Source organism: Lissotriton vulgaris, chromosome 2_1 (assembly GCF_964263255.1).
Source record: "Lissotriton vulgaris chromosome 2_1, aLisVul1.2, whole genome shotgun sequence".
Taxonomy (NCBI): Eukaryota; Metazoa; Chordata; class Amphibia; order Caudata; family Salamandridae; genus Lissotriton; species Lissotriton vulgaris.
The window spans coordinates 1,818,615,468-1,818,638,001 of NC_141687.1; the positions used below are offsets into that span (position 1 = coordinate 1,818,615,468).

Here is a 22,534-nt window from a genome sequence, read left to right on the forward strand (position 1 = left end):
AGTCACTTTTCACAGTTGAAGTCCTAGAGTAAAAAACCTTACCGAATATCTGCACAGGCACTTGTGAATACGGCAAACAAAATTGACGTTGCAATGGGCCGCGGGCATTTCGAATCGCGCGGGTTGGGGGTACGTTCTTTGCAGTGGGCTTTTTCCTGGCTGACAGGCTCTGGGGGTGACGCACTGTGTAGAGGACTTCTTTCTGGGCGCCAGAGAGGAAGCACGGTCCCATGTTGGTGTGGTCATTCTACGTGTGTCAGGATTCTCCCTAACGCAAGATCTGCAGGAGTCCTAAAGTTACGAAAACGAAATTGGAGCCCAATCACTTCCTGGTCCGAAGCATGGAATTTGCGAAATTCCAAGATGGCGGACGGCACAATGAAGTTAGCAGTCTAGTGTCTTAGAGTGTTTTAGAGCGAGTTCCGGTGAGGCGCGCGCTCTGTCAAAACTGCGCACTTCACCGCGTTTCTTGACGAAGACGGTTGATGAAATCATAGCGAGTCATAGAAATCTTACCCAAGTGTTTAGTTTCAGAGTTTAAGGTATCTGGGGAGTATGAAGTAACAGAAAATAAGTGTGTCTTTTCCAACGAGCTTAAACGTCGAGAAGCAGAAGAATCTTCTGACAGAAAAGCCACGTTTGAGAGTCTTCGTTGCTGTATTCCGTAGCGCAGTGTCAGCAGCGGGTTTGAGAGACTGCGCGAGTGAACCTCCGTGTCACAGAGACTGCAGAGAATCGACGAGTCGGAAGAGGCCCGAACTTAAGGAGCTAAGTCACAAAAGAAATCATACTGTACAGTACACGTGTTAAGAATTATCATAGACTGAGCAATAAGAGGCAATGTTGTTATAGAGTGCACTCTAGTAAAAACGCCAATGTGAACTTACAAAACTTCAAGAGACAAGTTGTTGCATTTAATGACTGCATATTAAATCTAAGAATTACCAAGTATTAAGACGCTTTCCTGAAAGAATCTCATAAGCAGGAAAGATCTAGAGATACCTTACCGGGGAATTGAGATAAACAAGATTCCACCACAAGGGATATAAAACAGATACTCACCTTTAGAAGAAAGATCCTGAATACAAGGTTATGGAGTTGCTATTAGTGTGAGATGAAACACAAATAGGCAGCCCTGGTTAAGAAAACCTCTCAGAGGAATAGAAGAGAAGCAGGTCTACACAGTCCCTTGGGTATGTCACAAGGTCAATGAGAGATAAGAGAGTGCAGGGTTAAGAAAAGGTTTCACGGTGTCTTGTTTATGCTTAGTATTCACAGGAATCTTGTTGGGCAGACTAAAAGCCTGAAGAGGATATCGCTAGAATACCGAGGGACCAGGACCAGTCTCTTCTGTGCTTTATTTTCTTATGGTTATTTTCTCCACTTTTCCCCTTCCCTTTTTCTGATTGCTTGGAGTTACGATTACACTCTGACTCCGACTGATTGGAGAGAGGGAGTCGGAAAGTTAGCATCATCTGTTCCTGTGCAAGTCGACAAGAGAGAGATTCGTGGACTCTGACAGAGTGAAGTGCCCACGTTGTAAATTTGCACCCGAACAGAATGGTTGAAGGGGTAAATTTGCAGACCTTAGGGGCGGTATTAGATTCCATACAAAAAGAATTAGTGGCAGTTAGGCAAGAGAATCAAGGTTTGAGGCAAGAGGTGATAAATGCTAGAAAAGAGACGGCAGAGTTAGCACAAAGAATTAGACAACCACTTTCTGAAAGTAGAGAAACTCCCTCCACGTCCACAGTGGAAACAAATAGGTTAACTACACAAGTGATACACTCATTGTCCCCAGTCATTCCCTTGGCAGCACCAGAGAGGTTTAGTGGAGACCCACAGAAGGCGCAAGTATTCATCTCCCAATGTACCTTACATTTCATGTGTCGTCCTTCTGTCTTTCCCGATGCACAATCCAAAGTGGCTTTCGTCTTATCCTATCTGAGTGGAGATGCTGCCGCTTGGTCAATGCCCATCGTTTCTCGAGACGACCCTCTTCTACAGAATTATGACGAATTTAAGAAGGAATTTTTGCGTATATTTGATCGAAGGCGGATTTCCCAGGCAGTAGATAATGAGCTTCTGGAATTAAAACAGGGAAACAGAGACCTGGTGGCGTATCTGGCCCAATTTAATAAGTTGGTAATGGAAACTGACTGGCCAGAAAATAAGAGGACAGCCATTTTTTATCGAGGTCTACGAGATGAACTCAAAGATGGATTGGCGCAAATTCCTAACCGACCAACAGAGATATCGGCCCTCGTAGATTTGGTTCTTGAGTTAGATTTCCGGCAAGGAGAAAGACGAGGTGAGAGAAGACGAGAATTTCGAAGCACAGTGCCTCGATTTGATAGAGCCAAGCCGGAAGTTGGGAAGGTTGCAGAAGGAACCAATGGCCAAGAACCAATGCAAATAGGAACAATAAGAGGTCCACTTACTAACGAAGAAAAAGAGAAGAGACGAGCCAATAATCAGTGTATGTATTGTGGTTCGAGCGGTCATTTTGTGAGAAATTGTCCAAAGAAGCCAAGAGGAACATACAGGCCGAAGGAAAACTAGTTGCACCACCTGTAGAAGGAGTTGTACAGGTGGATGCGAGTCAAAATTCAACTCCACAAGAACACCAACTGGCCAATACCTTGCAATCGTCGTCCCCTCATCTAGTGTTATCAATGACGATAAAGTTCCGTCAAGAAGTTCAAGAGAGAGTGATGGTAATGGTGGATTCAGGGGCGACAGGAAATTTTTGTGACAAGCGATTTGCAACCAAGATAGGTTTGAGAGCAATCTTAAAGGATAAAAGTTAACCAGTTAGAGCTATCGACGGGACAAATCTATCTTCGGGACCTATAGTCAGTCACACTGAAACGGTACAGTTGATAAGAGAAGATGGACATCAAGAAGAAATCCAGTTTAACCTAATAGACGCACCTCAGTTCCAGCTAATCCTAGGACTTCCTTGGCTCACGGAGCATAATCCGACTGTAGATTGGGCAGCAAGAACTATAGAGATGTCTTCGGACTATTGCAAGAATTATTGTTTCGGAAACCAGAAGAAAAAAGACCAAGAAAATCCAGCTCAAGCACTGTGTTCCGCGAATGCAGTTGTGTGTGTAATCAACACCCAGTCCATTCCATCGCAATATCAAGATTTTGAAGATGTATTTGATGAGCAGGAAGCTGAGCAATTGCCACCTCATCGGGTATATGATTGCAAAATAGACTTTGAACCAGGAGCAAATATGCCATGTAGCAGAGTCTATGCCTTAACGGAAAAGGAGCATGAACATTTAAAAGAATACATACGCAAGTACCTGGCTAACGGGTTTATCCGACCTTCTCAATCTCCAGTATCCTCGCCTCTGTTTTTTGTGCCGAAGAAGGAAGAGGGCGAGTTACGAACTTGCATAGACTACCGCGCAATCAATCGGATCACTAAGAAGAATAGGTATCCACTCCCTCTCATCTCAGTTTTATTGGATCAGGTGAAAGGGGCCCAAATATTTACTAAACTGGATTTGAGAGGTGCCTATCATCTCATTCGAGTAAGAGCTGGTGACGAGTGGAAGACCGCTTTTAGGACTCGGTTTGGATTATTTGAATACCAAGTAATGCCCTATGGGCTATGCAACGCCCCAGCAGCATTCCAGCACTTTATCAATGATGTCCTTAGTGAATTCATAGACCAATGCGCTATCGTGTATATAGACGATATTTTGATCTACTCTGCAAACACCCAGGAACATCAAGTTCAAGTGAGAAGAATTTTACAAAAATTGAGAGAGAACAAGTTGTTTGTTAAGTTGGAGAAATGTGCCTTTGATGTCACTGAAGTAGAGTTCTTGGGGTTTGTGATATCACCAGCCGGTATACACATGGATAAAAGAAAGATTCAAGCAGTCTTGGAGTGGAAGTCTCCAACCAGTGTGAAAGAAGTACAAGCCTTCATTGGCTTCGCAAACTTTTATCGAAGATTTATCAGTGAATTTTCTCGACGAATCCTTCCTCTCACAAGGTTATTGAAAAAGGGGGTGCAGTTTCAGTGGACCAAGGAGGCGGAGTCAGCATTCAAGAGTTTGAAGGAAGAATTTACATCAGCTCCAATTCTTCTTCATGCGGATCCATCCGAGCCATTTTATGTGGAAACGGACGCCTCAGATCTGGCGGTAGGAGGAGTACTTTCTCAGAGAAATAAGAAGACGGGCCAATTACATCCGGTGGCCTATAGATCTAGGAAGTTGTCACCTGCTGAAGTCAATTATACAATCACAGAAAAGGAACTGCTGGCAATTAAGGACGCCTTCAAGGAATGGAGACATTATTTGATGGGAGCTCATCATGTTGTTACGGTGTTCACGGATCATCGGAATCTGAAGTTTTTAAAGTCTGCTCGGACCTTAACCCCAAGGCAACTTCGTTGGTCGCTATATTTCGCTGATTACGATTTTGTCATCACATTCAGACCAGGGGCGCAGAATGGCAAGGCGGATGCCTTGTCCCGGATGGGAACAGGAGAAGAAAAGAACCAAATTAAGACACAAGCGATCATCCCTGATTCCAAGATCATAGGTGTCGTGGAAACTCTGAGTGTGAAGGAACAGATAACTCGCGCCTTGTCTCCAGAGGACATGTTAGAATGGATTCAGCAGGAAGATGGCAGAGAAATATTGGATGGTCTACCTTACCACTCGGGAGCCTTGTACCTACCAACATCCGAATTGCAGAATCAGGTTATGAAGGAATGTCACGATCATTTACTGGCTGGACATAAGGGAGAGTTGAAGACTACGGATTTGGTGAAAAGAAGTTACTGGTGGCCACACATGAGTAAGGACATTGAGTCATACGTGAAAACTTGTGAAATATGTGCACAGGGAAAGTCAGAACGACAGGCACCTAAGGGTTTGTTGCAGCCTTTACCCACTCCACCTAGTCCTTTGCACACAATCACTTTAGATTTAATTACAGAACTTCCTTCCTGTCAAGGTTACAACACCATTCTAGTAGTGGTAGATGCATACACCAAGATGGCGCACTTTGTAGCTATGAAAGGAATCCCAACGGCCAAACAGCTCGCTACTCATTTTAGTGAGCAGGTGGTGCGGTTACATGGCATTCCTAAAATTGTCATTTCAGATCGTGGCACCCAGTTTGTCTCTCACTTCTGGAGAGTTTTCATGAAGGCTCTTGGAACTGAGACACGATTCTCCACAAGTTTCCATCCGGAAACAGATGGACAGACAGAACGGGTGAATCAAGAAGTGGAACAGTACTTGAGACTATTTACCTTAAAACAGGGTGGGGAATGGTTGGACTACTTGTGGGCTGCAGAATTCGCTCATAACAATGCCACAAATGTGTCCACGGGTTATTCACCGTTCTATTTGAACTATGGAAAACACCCGAATTTCTCCATGCTAGATGTTCCACTTCCAGTACCAGCAGTTCAGGACTTGGTGACTCATCTGTGTCAGGTACATGAGTCTGCATCAACAAATTTAGAACAGGCCAAGAATAGATATAAGGGGTATGCTGACAGGAAAAGGAGAGATTCCCCACATTTGGAAATTGGAAGTGAGGTCTGGTTAAATACTAAGCACTTACGATTAAAAGGAAATAGAAAGTTCCAGCCAAGATTCATTGGTCCTTACCCTATTGCAGAACAGATTAACCCAGTCACCTATAGATTGACACTACCCACGAAACTCAAGGTACACCCAGTCTTCCATGTTTCGTTATTAAAAAAGGTAGCTCAGGGTTTGAGACAAGAAAGAGCTCCACCACCGATTCAGTTGGAAACGGGTGTGGAGTTTGAGGTAAAAGAAATTCTTGACTCCAAAATAGTGAGGGGAAACCTGTACTATTTGGTGGATTGGAAGGGCTATGGGCCAGAGGAGCGGTCTTGGGAGTTGGAGTCTGATGTCCATGCACCCAGGTTAGTAAGGCTTTTTCACCTGAGGTATCCAACCAAGCCCAGATGGGGAGGACCTTCCTTGGTGGGGGGTACTGTCAGGATTCTCCCTAACGCAAGATCTGCAGGAGTCCTAAAGTTACGAAAACGAAATTGGAGCCCAATCACTTCCTGGTCCGAAGCATGGAATTTGCGAAATTCCAAGATGGCGGACGGAACAAGGAAGTTAGCAGTCTAGTGTCTTAGAGTGTTTTAGAGCGAGTTCCGGTGAGGCGCGCGCTCTGTCAAAACTGCGCACTTCACCGCGTTTCTTGACGAAGACGGTTGATGAAATCATAGCGAGTCATAGAAATCTTACCCAAGTGTTTAGTTTCAGAGTTTAAGGTATCTGGGGAGTATGAAGTAACAGAAAATAAGTGTGTCTTTTCCAACGAGCTTAAACGTCGAGAAGCAGAAGAATCTTCTGACAGAAAAGCCACGTTTGAGAGTCTTCGTTGCTGTATTCCGTAGCGCAGTGTCAGCAGCGGGTTTGAGAGACTGCGCGAGTGAACCTCCGTGTCACAGAGACTGCAGAGAATCGACGAGTCGGAAGAGGCCCGAACTTAAGGAGCTAAGTCACAAAAGAAATCATACTGTACAGTACACGTGTTAAGAATTATCATAGACTGAGCAATAAGAGGCAATGTTGTTATAGAGTGCACTCTAGTAAAAACGCCAATGTGAACTTACAAAACTTCAAGAGACAAGTTGTTGCATTTAATGACTGCATATTAAATCTAAGAATTACCAAGTATTAAGACGCTTTCCTGAAAGAATCTCATAAGCAGGAAAGATCTAGAGATACCTTACCGGGGAATTGAGATAAACAAGATTCCACCACAAGGGATATAAAACAGATACTCACCTTTAGAAGAAAGATCCTGAATACAAGGTTATGGAGTTGCTATTAGTGTGAGATGAAACACAAATAGGCAGCCCTGGTTAAGAAAACCTCTCAGAGGAATAGAAGAGAAGCAGGTCTACACAGTCCCTTGGGTATGTCACAAGGTCAATGAGAGATAAGAGAGTGCAGGGTTAAGAAAAGGTTTCACGGTGTCTTGTTTATGCTTAGTATTCACAGGAATCTTGTTGGGCAGACTAAAAGCCTGAAGAGGATATCGCTAGAATACCGAGGGACCAGGACCAGTCTCTTCTGTGCTTTATTTTCTTATGGTTATTTTCTCCACTTTTCCCCTTCCCTTTTTCTGATTGCTTGGAGTTACGATTACACTCTGACTCCGACTGATTGGAGAGAGGGAGTCGGAAAGTTAGCATCATCTGTTCCTGTGCAAGTCGACAAGAGAGAGATTCGTGGACTCTGACAACGTGTGAGCTCGACTCCATGGCCAGGGAGCACGCCCACCGGAGGACAGGGGGGTCGCAACGCGCAGTGGGGTCTGACGCCGAACGGTGCCGCTGCCATGTCGGGGCTGCGGGGTATGGTAGGTGACGGGGGGCGGTTGGGGGCACTGCGGCAGGGGTTTCTTCCTGGCGGACGGGCGCAGGTGTGGGACACGCATCCGGAGGGCTTCTCTCTGGTGGGACGGCCGGCTTCGGCGGACTGCCTGCAGGCGCGGAGCGGCTTCTCAGGCCTGATGTGGACCGGGGGGGCCTGGGCGCCAGAGAGGGGGGCACGGCCCCGTTTTAGTGCGGCATACCTGTAGGGAGCTCGATTCCGAGGCCAGGAAGCACGCCCCGGGGGGGTGACGTCGACTGAGGGCATGGCCCTATACAGTTAGTGATGGAGGGCATGGCCCTATGCATGGGTGACGGAGGGCATGGCCCTATGCATTGGCGACGGAGGGCATGGCCCTACGCAGGTGACGGAGGACATAGTCTATGCATCGGTGACGGAGGGCATGACTTTCTGCAGTGGCGAGGCCCTATACGTTGGTGATGGAGCTATACGTTGGTGACGGAGGGCATGGCCCTATACATTGGTGACGGAGGGCATGGCCCTATACATTGGTGACGGAGGGCATGGCCCTATACATTGGTGTCGGAGGGCATGGCCCTATACATTGGTGACGGAGGGCATGGCCCTATACATTGGTGACGGAGGGCATGGCCCTATGCATTGGTGTCGGAGGGCATGGCCCTATACATTGGTGACGGAGGGCATGGCCCTATGCAGTGGGACGGAGGGCATGGCCCTGTGGGGAGGGGGAGGACCTGCCGGCGGTTCAAAGGCATGGACCGGACAGCACGAGGCTTGAGGGGGGTCCGCGGCACTCCATATAATTAGGGGGTGGTCCTGCCCACGGGGTCATGCGGCACGTACCGGTTTAAGGGAGGGGGAGTCCTAGGGGGGGGTCGAGGACCGTTACCACGTCCCTCGAGTGGCGGTTCTTCCTAATATATGGGGGAAGAGCAGGAGAACTGTTTGGATTATCGGGGGTAGGTCAAGCACAATAAAGTATTTAGCCAGGTGGAGAGGCAAAGTGACGTATGCTAATTGTTACTGTTGTGGATTGTGGGAAGCAATTAGGGGAGGGGGTGGGGGTGAGGCAGGAAATTACATATTCATGAGGTTTAGATTGTGCGGCGCAGGCCAAGGATGTTATTGTGTAGAATGCACCTGCTTCCAATAAAGCGGCCTTTATCACACTTACATTGAGCCTCGGGTCGGTGCTTTCTTCCCCCCCCCTTTCGCCAATGGGCCCCAATGGGGTCCTGGGGGAGGGGGGGCGACCGAAGGGAGGCCTGCCCCGCCCAGGGAAATTTGGGGCCGGGGAAAGGGGGGGGAAGGGGGTAGAGATGGCGCCGCCCGGGGACAGTTTCAGGTTTGGTAGCTTTTGGGCTGGGGGGCGGGGCTTGGTGGGGCTTCCTCTGGGCTGGGCTGTGGGATCCGCCCGGCCACGCGGCAGAGACACCATTTTAAGGTGAGGTGGCTCGGCCGCCGGGCGGGGGATGGCGTTTTGGACAATTTTTTCCCTCCCACCCTCCCTGGGTCATGATTCGGGGGGGGGGTCCAAGGGCCGGCATCTCTACTTACGGGGGAGCTCCCTTTGCGGGGTAGTTTGGGGGTGACGGGGATTTTGGGCCGTGTTTTGTTGGAGGCTGGTGCATACAGGGGGTGTTTGGATTGGGTGGGGGGGGTTTCGCATGTCGCTGGAGCAGGTGTGGGGGTGCATTCTGTATGTAGGGGCGGTTCTTCCTAATATATGGGGGAAGAGCAGGAGAACTGTTTGGATTATCGGGGGGTAGGTCAAGCACAATAAAGTATTTAGCCAGGTGGAGAGGCAAAGTGACGTATGCTAATTGTTACTGTTGTGGATTGTGGGAAGCAGTTAGGGGAGGGGGTGGGGGTGAGGCAGGAAATTACATATTCATGAGGTTTAGATTGTGCGGCGCAGGCCAAGGATGTTATTGTGTAGAATGCACCTGCTTCCAATAAAGCGGCCTTTATCACACTTACATTGAGCCTCGGGTCGGTGCTTTCTTCCCCCCCCCCCCCCCTTTCGCCAATGGGCCCCAATTTTGCTGTGCGGACTCTTTCCGGCCCGCTGCTGCCTTCTGAACAATAAAGGGTAAACTCACTGCTGCGTGTGGTGTCTTCAACTGGGAGCAGTTTCTTATGGCATATATATATATATATATATATGTGTTTAAACACACAATTTGGGCACTTAGTATGCACTGATTAATTTTCACTGTTTAATAGAAGAATGAGTTACTGTGGGGCTCAAGTTTGAAATACACTGAATAGAATCCCGGTCTAGATGTTGAATTGTGATGGTCTTAACTCACTGTGATACATTTATATTTAACGGTATCTAGACTATGACAAACAACCAATTAATGGTCAATGTGGCAACTTAAATGGGAATATAAAACTTTCTGGAAGCCCACTGGGGACATATAACTACGGTTGATGGCTTGAGGATATTAATTAATGTTCTTTCCCCTTCAGCTGCTCAGACAATTCATGGCTATGAAGAGTTTTTTCATATTATTGTTGTATCTTTACCCACTTGGGGAAAGCGATACTGTGTATTTGTTGTGTGTTTGAGTTGAGTTCATTGGAACAAATCAAGTCAACAGATCATTACAGAAAATGAGTTGAACCAATCAATTTCGAAAATGATCAATTTTAATACTTGTTCATATTTTTTATTGCTGTGTACTATTTGTGAGATATGTTCAAATTGCATATATGTTATATCTATACTTTTTATCACTATATTTTTTTCATTTTCCTTTGTGGTGGTATGCACGGAGAGCAGTTTTTCTAATTGTTTAATGGAAAGCAGAGTCTGTCTACTATGCCCATGCCGCTGTAAATGCAACACGCAGCAGTTTAAAATGTAAGACAAAATGGCATCTGCGGTATGTGATCAAGGCCGTGAGAACTGCCGAAACGCGTCTGAGCCTTCTGCATTAAAATTCAAGATTTATTATCCCAGCCATGTTGGTACCTTTTTTCATGACAAAGCAGGAGTAGATGAGGATAGCTTTACAATGCAATGTAAATGTTATGGATGAAAGTGATGAGTTGTAATGTACCTCTATGTAAATGCTTCTGTTGAAACGTCTGGTGTCCAGCACTGAAGTCCCCTTCAGTGTCTGCATCCAAGATATCCTCAGCAGCTTTTTTCTCCTTTGGTTCCCCTGCCTTTTGCCTTGGTCAAGCATTGAAGCCTCACCAAAGCATCTACATTGGGGCTTATAGTGGGATGTCTTCATCTATCCAGAAGCAATGCTGCCTTGAATGCGCTGGAGTAGTTTGAGTTGTTCTGTGGAATGTGGCCCTCACCTTGCTCCTCTTTTTCCACTAGCACGAGAAGCGCTACTCTTTGCAAGAGTACTTCCAGAGACTGCCCATCTTCATGGCCAACAGGAGGAGAGTGGAGCAGCATAACGCAGAGAACCACAGCTTTCAGTGTAAGGCTCTTCTACTGGGCTACATGATGCCCATTGCATGGAAACGCGCTTCTGCTTTGTTAACCCTTTGCGAGCCAGAAATTCCTTGATAGTACACTCTGCTATGCTCACAACTGCGCTTGATATGAGTGGATGGATGACAGAAGTGAAGGATCAGACTCCTTCACGTCTTTCATTTAAGGACTTTCTGCTGGTGCTAAGGGGAAACATCCTTTACAACGCGGTAATGACACTGCAGTGCCATTACAATGCGGGTTTGCTGGAGGGCGCTCTAGGCTAAGGAATAGTAGATTTACTATTCCAGCACCTTCCCTACTGTACGTAGGCTGGTGTTGGAATAGTAAATCTTACTATTCCTAAGTCCAGCACCCTACAGCGCAAGTCGTGGTAACGACTTGCGTTGTAAAACATGCGTTGTGATGGTCTGCGGTGTTTTATACCGCGTTGTACCATCATACATCCGGTGCTAAGGATGTCTATCCTTACATGGGTGAAGCACTACTTTTACTTAAGACTATGACGTAAGTCCTGATTCACTTCAATGATCTATCACGTACACTACAAAATACATCTGCGTAGGAAAGCATTACAGAAGTACTGGTTGCATAGTGGTAGCACGCTACGCACTGGTGGCAAATGCTGGGCTCCACACACATGTTGAATGTACAATAGATCCCTGCTCTCATGGTAATCTCACAAAGGGTGGCCACAAGAGCCCATTGCCACACTGCAGTGTGCGTTAATGCACCCATGACACACTGTACATGATCTGGTTGCTGGTAAGGTGCTACTGCCATGCTATACATGTGATTGCTGTTAGTGAAGTTCCTTCTGGACACAATACACATTTGTTCACTGCAGGCTAAGTCCCTATTGCTTTTACACCAGTGCAAACATTGCTGGATAAGACACCACTGTCCCACTAGACACCTGCACTCTACAATGTATGTCACTACAGCCATACCACACACGTGTGATCACTGCACATGAAGACCTTCCCACCATACCTCGCATATACTACTGCTGAATGGTACCAAGCGGCACAGCCTGCTCACTGCATGTAACTCTTCTTTTTCAGTGGGGCTCAACCAATTTTCAGATATGACATTTGAGGAATTTAAGAAGCTGTACCTCTGGAGTGAACCTCAGGTAAACCCTGTTTGCTTGTGTTGATTTCTACATAGACTGCTTGTCTCTGTGTGGAAATGGGTGTGTGATGTCGATTTTGTTTGCACATGTAATGTTCAAAATCTGATAAGATAAATGTGTGTAAGTGCACCTCGTTAGATGTGGCTCTTAATAAGCAGAGTTTCTATAACTTAATGAGTAAGTTCTCCCTGACTGATTCTGATTAGGCCTGGGCAGAGTTTGCAGAGTTCTTCTACGTGGAACTCCGCGAAGTGACCAAAAACTCTGCTGTGCCATGCGGAGTTCCGCAAGCAACGGAGTGCATTAACTTGTGGCATTTACGCAGATTTTTAGAACCAGGTGTTTGTCCTGTGCTGGAAAATCAGCAGCTGCTTTTATCTGCCACTCGAGTAGATTTTCTACTCAAGCGGCAGCTTCCACAAAAAAAACAAATGGTTTCTCAACATGAGCGGTTGCGCCAATCCACAACCGCCCATGTTGAGAAATCCTCCTGGGAGGTGGTCTAGCGTTGGATTTTTCTCACTCGCGCTCGCCAACTTAATGTTGGCGAGTGAGGAAAATACTCAGCTCTGGCCTGCGCCGCATAGCACGGAATGTGGAAAACTCTGCAAACTCCGCTAAGGGAGCGGAGTTCACTGCCCAGGCCTACTTCTGATACTCTGATTTCATTTGTGTGACTTTGTTATAAAGTGATAGGAAATGGTGCTGTAGACATGCCCTGGCCTCCAATAATGCATAATAATCGACATGCTTTCCTAACCTCTGTTCTTTCCCCTTCATTAAATATCATGCTGTCCTTTGAGGAGTTTGGCCTTTTCGATTAATCGATTTCAGACTCCTAATTCAACTTTTCTCATTCATAGAACTGCTCTGCCACAGGAGGAAAGCTCAGTTCCAGGAGTGTGCAGTATCCAGACTCAATGGATTGGAGGAAAAAAGGGAATTACGTGACTCCAGTGAAGAACCAGGTATGTGAGTGAAACGAGCCTTGTGTGATTCTAGGCAGCTAGGTCAAAGATTAGAAGAAAGTCTTGTAAGCAAGGCTGCAAGAAATGTTGCTCTTGTATTGCAGCATAATAAGAGTGTGGACACAAGGAAGTTGCATGTCAGTAGAAAGGGATAACAACAGGCATGGCATATACCAAGCAAGGAGCAGGCATCTGGTTGTACACTATACTCGCACACTCCACTTTATACTTAACAGGTTTCAAGCTTTTGCCAGTGAATGGCCTTTGCCAGAGCCACAGGAGGTACATCATGGATGTTGCCTATTTTAGTGAGCACGTGGAAAGGTTCACCAAACGCATTTGTGCATCTCAAGGTCTCGGCAAATATTAGGTTGTTTTAGTTGATTTGTGGGGTTTCAATAGAGCCTGATTCTGTGGCTGATGTAGAGTTTTCTGATGGAATTTCCAGTTTCTCTACCAAGAGACCATCTCTGCCATGGAAATTGCCAATTTGAGTGCAATAGGGGAACTTTGACTGAAATTACACCAGTGAGTAGGTAAGATGGCTGTACCTCTGCCTCCTAAAGTAAACACTATAATGTACCCATAAGGTGGGTTCATAATGTCAGTGCCACTTATGTATCTTGGCTCCTTAACATGCTAAGAAGTGTGTCTCAGAATATAAATGATGCCGTACTCACCTTTAGGTGAAGGCCTGCCACTAGAGGAACTGCAGTCTTTCAGAGGTAACTGTCAAACATAGGCCTTGTCTACTAAGCTAGACACGCAACTGCAGTGCCGCCATCTTGGGTAGGGTTATCATCGCAAATCTGTTTCTGCCAGCAAGTAAATCTCTCCTCGAAATTAGATGGCTAAGTTGATGTGGGCACAGATGGTGGGTAGCTCGGCCAGCATTCAGTTGAGTCCATATTTTCGCAGTCGCACTCCTCTAGTTCCTACCATTTTCTTTTTTGAGAGGATGTTAGTAGGATATCCTTCGTCCCTCAACAGATGTCCTGTTCCCACACCACGTTCAGAGCCAGAGGAACAGCTGGGTTTCTGGCAGCAGAGCCTCAGCGAGCTCCACTGTAGGTAATGGCAGCCATTCACCATAGGAACAGGATTTTGCTAATTTAACCATGGGTATTGCATGCAGGAAAACAGCTGGAATATACTCAACACACAGAGAGCTTTTCCCCTGCTTGACAGGAGCATTTATGTATTTGTTTATATTTTGTAGAAATACATTCCCAGTTGTCAGGATTGATCGGAGCACTGTTGGTGAGAACTCCCACCAGGACTGTGAGGAACTCTAACTTTTGCCTTCTGCCCCAGTGGTTTGGCAGCCTGTTTGCCAAAGTATAAACAAATGTGTTTTGGATTCAGAGATAGAAGAGAGAACATTAGACCTTATAAGTGACCTGCCTTGTGAGTAGGGCAAGCCAGCTACTGTGATAGGCCATGGGTTTTCAAATTAGGCTTTTCAATGTAAGATGCCAAAACCGAGGTGTTAGCCATGCTCTTGCTGTAATCTTGAGCACTTCATTGGCGAGTAGCACGCTACTCTGGACATAGAGGGACATAGAGTCAATAAGTATGTCTGTCTAGGGTGAAACGTAGGTGATGGCAGAGCTGTCGTAGAAGTGATATACTTCTCTGTGCTATTTTACTCTGATGACCACCAGATTCTCTTCACCAATATTCAGCTCTACAATGACGTCCATATGGATTACGGGCCAGTTTAAACTGCCTGACAGGCTCCTTGAGCCCATCGGAAGCCAGCCGGAATGACCTGCCGGTTTCAATTCAATCAGCCAGTCGAAAATGAAACTGACGATGTTGGTAGTAAAGCCTCCGACCTAAGATCGGAGGCTTTACATCTGACACCGTAATAGGCCCTTTAGTTTCTCACGTTGTCTCGCGTCAGGTGTGATGCCAGCTTTTTCCTTTACCTTCTGGTACATATATTTTTGCATTGGTAATTTTGGGATTTTTTTGTTTACTAAAAGAGGGTTGCCTCCTCAACTAAAACGAGGTTGTCAGTGACACCAATGTCTGCAGGAACTAGGCTCCCCTGAAGAAGGGGACTATGTGCAAGTTTTTATTAGCCAGTTGATGGTGACAGGTGGCCTTTAGGCAATATTTGTTGGTAGGGTTGTCCTAATGTGGTCACAAACAACAATGTAGTACATTTTCACTGTTGGGGATTCATGCTGCTATAATGGCAATTCCTCCACCAAGGGTCAGTGATTAGACCTCTTTGGCAAATTCCTGCTACTGGTGGATGATATTACTCTACTTCAGTGAATGACTATGTTTGTAATAAAGGCCATGGGCCTGATGTAGGTCACCAAATACCGGTCGGTAACGGCCGAATTCGGCCGTTACCGACCGGTATTTGGTGATTGAGATGGAGGGGCCATTATTTTACAGAATCAGTAAATTTACCGAATCGGTAAATTTACCGATTCTGTAAAATACTGAATCGGTAATTTTACCGATTCGGTAAATCCCAGATGTAGGTGGCACTGTTTACAGTGCTACAGGCCTTCAGAATTCGGTATTTTATCACCCAATACAATTGGGTGGTAAAATACCGAATTCAGGTGTACATGCACATCTATCTGTGCATGTACACCTGTGCCATGTGACACACTGACATGCCCTTAGGGCATGTATGTGTGCCACATGGCACACAAGCCTGGAATTGGGGTGCTACAGGGTGTCAAAGTGACACCCCGTTCACCCTTGCAGGATTCGGTATTTACCGATTTGGTAAATACCAAATCAGTATTTCCCATTGATTCCTATGGGCTTCAAGGCCCATAGGAATCAATAGGAAATACCGATTCGGTATACGGAATAGGAAAATAAGAATTACCTACATCTGCCCCCTTCCTATTTACCTACTCTTAAATACCGAATCGGTATGATTCGGTATTTAAGAGTAGGTAAATAGGAATTACCTACATCGGACCCTAAGTTTCCAAGATAGGTTGATATATATGCAGAAATTGTAGGTGTGCAGAATTTTTGTAATCCATCAATAATACGTGAATTCTCACAGAATGGGGAATCATTTTTGGGACCCAGTTTTACTGAGTGGAATTTCGCCTATCACTAGTTGGGTGGTAACTGTCTAAGAATCAACCAGGGTGGGGAGAAGTGAAAGTGAGGCAGATGTATGAAAACGTGTCCTGTCCTCTTTTACAAGCATGATTTGCCATCCAGTAAAATCAGGTCAAGTTCCTGCAACTGGAAAAAGCATGTGAGAGCACTGGGCCACTTATGAGTGAGTATAGCGGAATTCAGTAGGGGAGCTCTGCACCACTCAAAACTGAACCGGTCCAAACCATCAGTCAGAAGTGTCACATGTGAGACGACCTGAAAATGGCTCACATCTGCATGCTGCAAACATGAAGTGGGACACATAAGCAAACTAGAAACTTGGACACCGTAGGAAACCCTCCCATGTTTAATAACGTTAGTGTAGTGTCAGGTCGACATGATTTCAGAAATAAAGCTTTAGTTTAGTTGTCTTTAAACAGTGGCACACCTCCCCACCCCCTAGGACTCAGAGTACAAAAACAATGTTAGGTGCCCTGTGTCATCAGCTGCTGCTGTAGCAGTTCCACCTTTCAGACTCAGTTTCATCCTGTGAGGCACAGCCATTAGTTCGTGAAAGCTTCTATCACGAGTCTGAGGAAACTGGATGTTGTAAACATGTATGTGCTGCATTTAACTGTAGATATGCATTTGACATATGCATGCATTAGAGTGAAATGTTAGAGTATAGTCATTTACTATACACTTTCTGTCACATGCATGCAAATGTTTTGATGTAGTGACAGAAAAGAGAGGCAGCTGGCCTCTCTTGTATTGCAGTGTTTGGGTTCCTGGCAACTACTTTCTTAGTTAAGAGCCCCTTGTTTGTGACACCTTTCTATTGCATCACCCACTGTGTGCTAAGTGTAGCCGACCTGATGCCAAATAAACCTTGGGAAACGTGTTTCACATACAAACAGTTGAAATGGGACTTTCAGAGGGCCGTAAAAATCTGTAAGATGACACTGGGCAAAGGACACGTGTACAGATAGGCAGAGAGGAGAAGTTCAGATATGGAAACAGACAGAGATGTGCAAGAGACAGATAAAGCTTACTTCCCCTGGGGGGCCTCTTGGAAGGTGGGGGCCCTGGGCAATACTAATCCACTTTGCACTTGCATTAGAACAGCTCTTTTGTATTTTTTTACTGCATTTTGTCTCAAGAGTAGCAGTTAGTTAAGTTCGAAAAGGAGGACTTTGACACCTCATGCCCTGCTAGAAATAACTGTGGGGCATATATACATAGAAGTGGCGGAGCGTGTCGCTAGCTGTCATGGCTTAACCCCGCACTCCGCCACTTCACAAACGCAGGGCTGCACCATATTTACAAGAATATTGTGCAGCCCTGGGCTGGCGCTACACCTAGCATTCTAGCGCCAATGTAGGCACCCTTGCACCATAGTGCAAGGGTGTCTGCTTGCAGGGAAAGATTGTTTATGTGCAGGAAGGTCCCCCTTCCTGCACATGAAGAATCCGTAAATGCGTTTGGTGTGTGCTGCTTAATACAGCACACATGAAACTTACAAAATGTAATTTTTTGTAAAGATTGTTTATGTGCAGGAAGGGTCACGTTCCTGAACTTAAACAATCCAAGGCATTTTGCTTTTTCCATGTGTGCTGCAGATAGATTTTGTATACAGGATATTGTCTACACTTGTAGGTCCATCAGGTTATGCATGCTAACTTCTAATATGAAATACCAGCAGTATTCAACTTCAGCCTTTGAACATTAGCCATTTTATGATACTTGGGCGTGAGGGGACCTAGGCTACTTTAAAAAAAGATTTTTTTACCTGAAGGTATTCTGGCATCAGCATCAATAGTTTTGTCACCTCTTTTCTACATGTTTGTTTATGGTTACTTAACTTGGGGCTCTCTATCACTTAATTTTTATCACTAATCACTGAAACAGTATGTTTTTGTATTATAATGAGAACAAATAACTCAGCTTGGCTGAACTGAGTTCTGTGACAGCAGAACTCAGTGCAATGGGGGGCAGGGGCCTAGCTCTGATTGGGTAGGGCTCCCCATCCTCAAGATGGAGGTAGCCCGGAGTTGTGCTTAACCTTGCCTGTCCCACCTGAGTGAGGAAAGGGGGTTGGCAGAGGCTGGCACACCCCCTTTCCTCACTTAGGGTTTCCCGCCTGTCTTCCCGCCAAAGTGGGGGTCAGAACCGGTTGGGTCCAGCTGCTGAGTACAGCAAGTGGCCTGGAGAAGCTCACAAAGGCGGTTACCCTTTGAAGCTTCCTCTGCCCATCCTGGGGGAGGAGGCTCGGCACCTCGTCCCAGGATGTGCATTGTTTCAGGCCCCCGAGAGCGGCGGGCTCTCTACCCAGGGGTCCAGAAACATGTCTGGTGGTGGCAGCCTTGGTAGCCACGCAGTCAGGACACTGGGAGTTGGTTAGGTTTCAGGGGGCATCTCTAAGACGCCCTCTGTCATGCATTTGGCATTAAATCCCACACTGGCATGAGTGTGGGGTTAATGTGCTGAGAAGTTTGATATCAAACTTCTCAGTCTTCAGTGTAGCCATTATGGTGCTGTGGAGTTCGTAATGACAACCTCCCAGCACCATATATTCTTAATGGCATCACTGCACTTACAGTGCCCAGGAATGGCCCTGGGTACTGTAGGGGCACATTGCTCATGCACCTCTGCCCTCACCACTGGCATAGTGTGCCCAGCTAGAGGGGGGACTGATGTATGCCAGGGCAGTGTTTGTGGGCATGGCACACAGGGATGTGTGCCACGTTGACCCTTTGTTTAGTTCTGCACCAGGACACTCAGCCTGCAAAGGCAGTGAGTGTGTGTCAGGGTAAGGGCCCCTAAGGGTGGCACAATAAGTGCTGCCGCCCTTAGGGGTCTTCTCTGGTCACAGTGCCCTGGGTACCTAGGGTACCATTTACCAGGGACTGACATGTGGCCAGAGATGCCAATTGGGTTTAGGTTTCAGCACAGTTTTAGGGAAGGAACAAAGGCCCTAGGCACCTGATTGACAGGAGCCCAGGGCACACTCAGTCAAAGTACATCAGCAATTTAGCAAAAAGTTGGGGCATACCATGCAAGAAAGATGGCAATTTCTCACCAATGTTCTCTTCGTAATTCTTCTCCACCTAAGTGATAAACCAAGCTAGCCTCAACTTAGCTTCATACACGCACTTGTGTACTAGAACTGCACAATTGTACATACAACCTTCTTGTACTGAGGAAATTTATCCTTCTGCTATCATGTCTCCTTCAATGCAAAGGTCGCGAAGGCCAGCGTCTTGAAAGCGTTTTCGATAAATGGAAATTACATTGCAAATGGTGTAAAATATCCCCATTCGAAGAATGATTCTGTCATACATTGCTTTCTGCTTCCACACGATCTCAGTTGCTTTTGCGTAGAGAGCTTAATCTCTGACCACTGCAATTTTTGCCAAATGCAGTGATTCTCTTATTAGCTCTGAATGTTTCAAAATGTCAGTGACAGTGATCAACTTAGTTGCAGGGGCATTAATTGTGGTCAATGGAATCTCGTGATACACTAAGGGCCAGATGTAGGAGCCTTAATACCGGTCGGAAACGGCCGATTTCGGCCGTTTCCGACCGGTATTTGGCTTTTGAGATGTAGGGGGCATTTAATTTACAGAATCGGTATATTTACCGATTCGGTAAATATACAGAATCGGTAAAATACCGAATCGGTAAATTTACCGATTCTGTAAATCAAGATGTAGGTGGCACTGTAATCAGTGCCACAGGCCCTTACCGAATTGTTATTTACCATGGAATACTATTCCATGGTAAATAACGAATTCCAGTATACATGCACATTTGTGCATGTATACCTGTGCCATGTGGCACACAGACATGCCCTAAGGGCATGTCTGTGTGTCAAATGGCACACAAGCCAGAAACAGGGGTGCAACAGGGTGTCAAAGTGACACCCTGTCACCCTTGCAAAATCGGTAATTTTACCGATTCTGTAATTACAGAATCGGTATTTGCCATTGATTCCTATAGGCTTCAAGGCCCATAGGAATCAATGGCAAATACCGATTCTGTAATTACAGAATCGGTAATTACCGAATCATACAGATTCGGTATTTTTACTGAATATTCTACCTACATAGCAATTACCGAATAGTGAATACCGAATCTGTAAAATTCGGTATTTACCATTCGGTAAATTGCTATTACCTACATCTAGGCCTAAGTCTCTAGTACTGATGTTAAATCGTGTCCAACTTGGTACTATCTGTGCGAGGCTCGCTTCTTTTAACAACCCCGATTATGTTCTTATTTTGTGCAAGATTCAATTAGGGACCACATTCCAGCAACTTCAGTACTTGTCATCGATGGCTGAGGCCCAACTCATTCACCAGAAACATACATGAACAATTCTTCAGTATTTGTGGTGGTCAATCTTGTTTGCTTTTGTTTATCAATGCTTGGGAGAGGAGGTTTAGAAGGTTGTAATCCAAACAACTTGGGCTGCACAGCTATACTGTTGACTCGATGAGTTGTCCCCTTACCAGTAAGTGTCTCTTCCAGCCTAACAATGTTATCCCAAGCAAAGTTAGTGAAGACATGAGGCTGAATGTCGGCTCGAAGAACAATTTGCTCATTTAAGATAGCAGCAAGTTTCTGAAGACACAAGCCTGTATCAGTTTCTTCCAGTTGGGAGTATAAAATTCCATGACCAAGTCTGTTTAGGTTGCAAATGATTTCAACCTTGCCTGTCAACGTTTTTATGGTATGGGAGCAACAATTGCGTGGGGGTTTCTGCTGGCCAGGTATGATTGCATATATAATGTCCTGGTTGAATCAATCAATCAGTGGTTTATAGAGCATGCTACTCACCCGTGAGGGTCTCAAGGCGCTGGGGAGCAGAGGGGCCAGCTCCGAGTCAGTCAAAGACCCAGGTCTTGAGGTCATTCCTGAATGTGTGGAGGGTTGGGGAGCATCTGATGTTGACCGGGAGCTCGTTCCAGGTTATGGCTGTGATGTAGGAGAAAGCTCTCCTAACGGTTCTGCTTCCTATGCTATGCGTGCATAAGTAAGGCGACCCTTTTGGACGGCTTTGTGTTTTCTGGATCTCCAGTCCGAAGTCTTGATAGGAACAATTTAAGGTAATTAGGCGCTGTAAATAAATCTATATCAACGTCTGATTGATAATATGGCCACGGTGCTGATGTCAAGTTTGTTTTAATCAGTGTTCTTATGTGCAATGATGTTTAATCAGTGATCTTGTTCAGGTCTGTTGCCTTAACCTTTAAAACTGATAATTCTCTTTTCAAACTCTGGTTTTCTCTTACAACGTCCTGTAGCATGACACTATTAGGTTGAGCCAATAATTTTCCTTGGTTGTCTGGGAATATGTAGAGGCAGTCACCAAACTAGGAGTCAAATTTTCTTCTCATATACTTCTTGGTTGATTTGTCTATTCCCTGCATTCTTCCGCATGTCATGAGGGTTTCAAGTCTTTTAGTGAGAGTCGTCAAATGTGTTACCTCTTTGTTAGGAATAATCACAGTTCTAATGAATTGAAATAACTCATCATATGCTTCATCTCTCATATTTTTTCGGTGATCATCGGTTTGAATGATAGATGCATGATCTTTCTCCTTTGCATTAACCCTTCTATAGTTCCTATGCAGATGCATGATAATGCGATACAAAAGGGGATGATGGACGGAGCGTCTGAGCCAATCATACACTCACCCCCAGTCAACAGATCTGGGTTTAATCCATCACCATTCTTTAGCTCACTCAGCCACCCCAGTTCAGACATGGCCATATGCAAATCAGTCTGACCCTGTGCCTCATGGGAACAGTCCAGCCCGAACTGCCAAGCCATGTCTTCTCTGGACCGGAAACAAGCATCCTGGGACCGGTTTCGGATTCATAATCCTCATCAGCCAGGCTATCTTGAATCCAGTGGCCAAGTGAGCAAGGGACTCACGTCTGAGCATACCCTGCCAACTTAGGGGGAACAAAGCGATACAAAAGGGGATGATGGAAGGAGCATTTGAACCAATCAAACACTGACCCCCACTCAACTGATCTGGGTTTAATCCATCACCATTCTTTAGCTCACTCCGCCACCCCAGTTCAGACATGGCCATATGCAAATCAGTCTGAGCCTGTGCCTCGTGGGAACAGTCAAGCCCGAACTGCCAAGTCACTTTGCCACTGGATTCAAGCTAGCCTGGCTGATGATGGCTGATTAGCCAGGAACCGGTCCCAGGATGCATGATAATGGGCTTCTGCAGCCACTATGTCCCTACTAGAAACTGCTAAGATCTTTGAATCACAATGAATGGTTGCATACTCTCAAAAAATTTGTCAATTTTAAGTTCCGTGGCCTTGATTAATTTCTCATGCTTTGGTGTTCCCTTGTAGCATTTTATCTTTCCACCAAATATACATTACCCAGCATACATGTTTAACTTTAATGATGTTCTTCAATTAAAGCCTTTACTCGTGCGGTCACTCGTTCCAGCATCATCACTGA

General features: G+C 45.7%; 1 protein-coding gene across 1 annotated transcript in view; it reads left to right on the forward strand.

Annotated features, from left to right (window-relative positions):
* The window catches only part of CTSH (cathepsin H), a 173,915-nt gene that overhangs the window by 58,719 nt on the left and 92,662 nt on the right, over window positions 1–22,534 (forward strand). Inside the window, exons 3-5 of the mRNA XM_086957897.1 lie at window positions 10,732–10,837; window positions 11,916–11,986; window positions 12,850–12,954. Coding sequence (XP_086814023.1) covers window positions 10,732–10,837; window positions 11,916–11,986; window positions 12,850–12,954 — 282 coding nt within the window. The remainder of the gene's footprint in view (window positions 1–10,731; window positions 10,838–11,915; window positions 11,987–12,849; window positions 12,955–22,534) is intronic.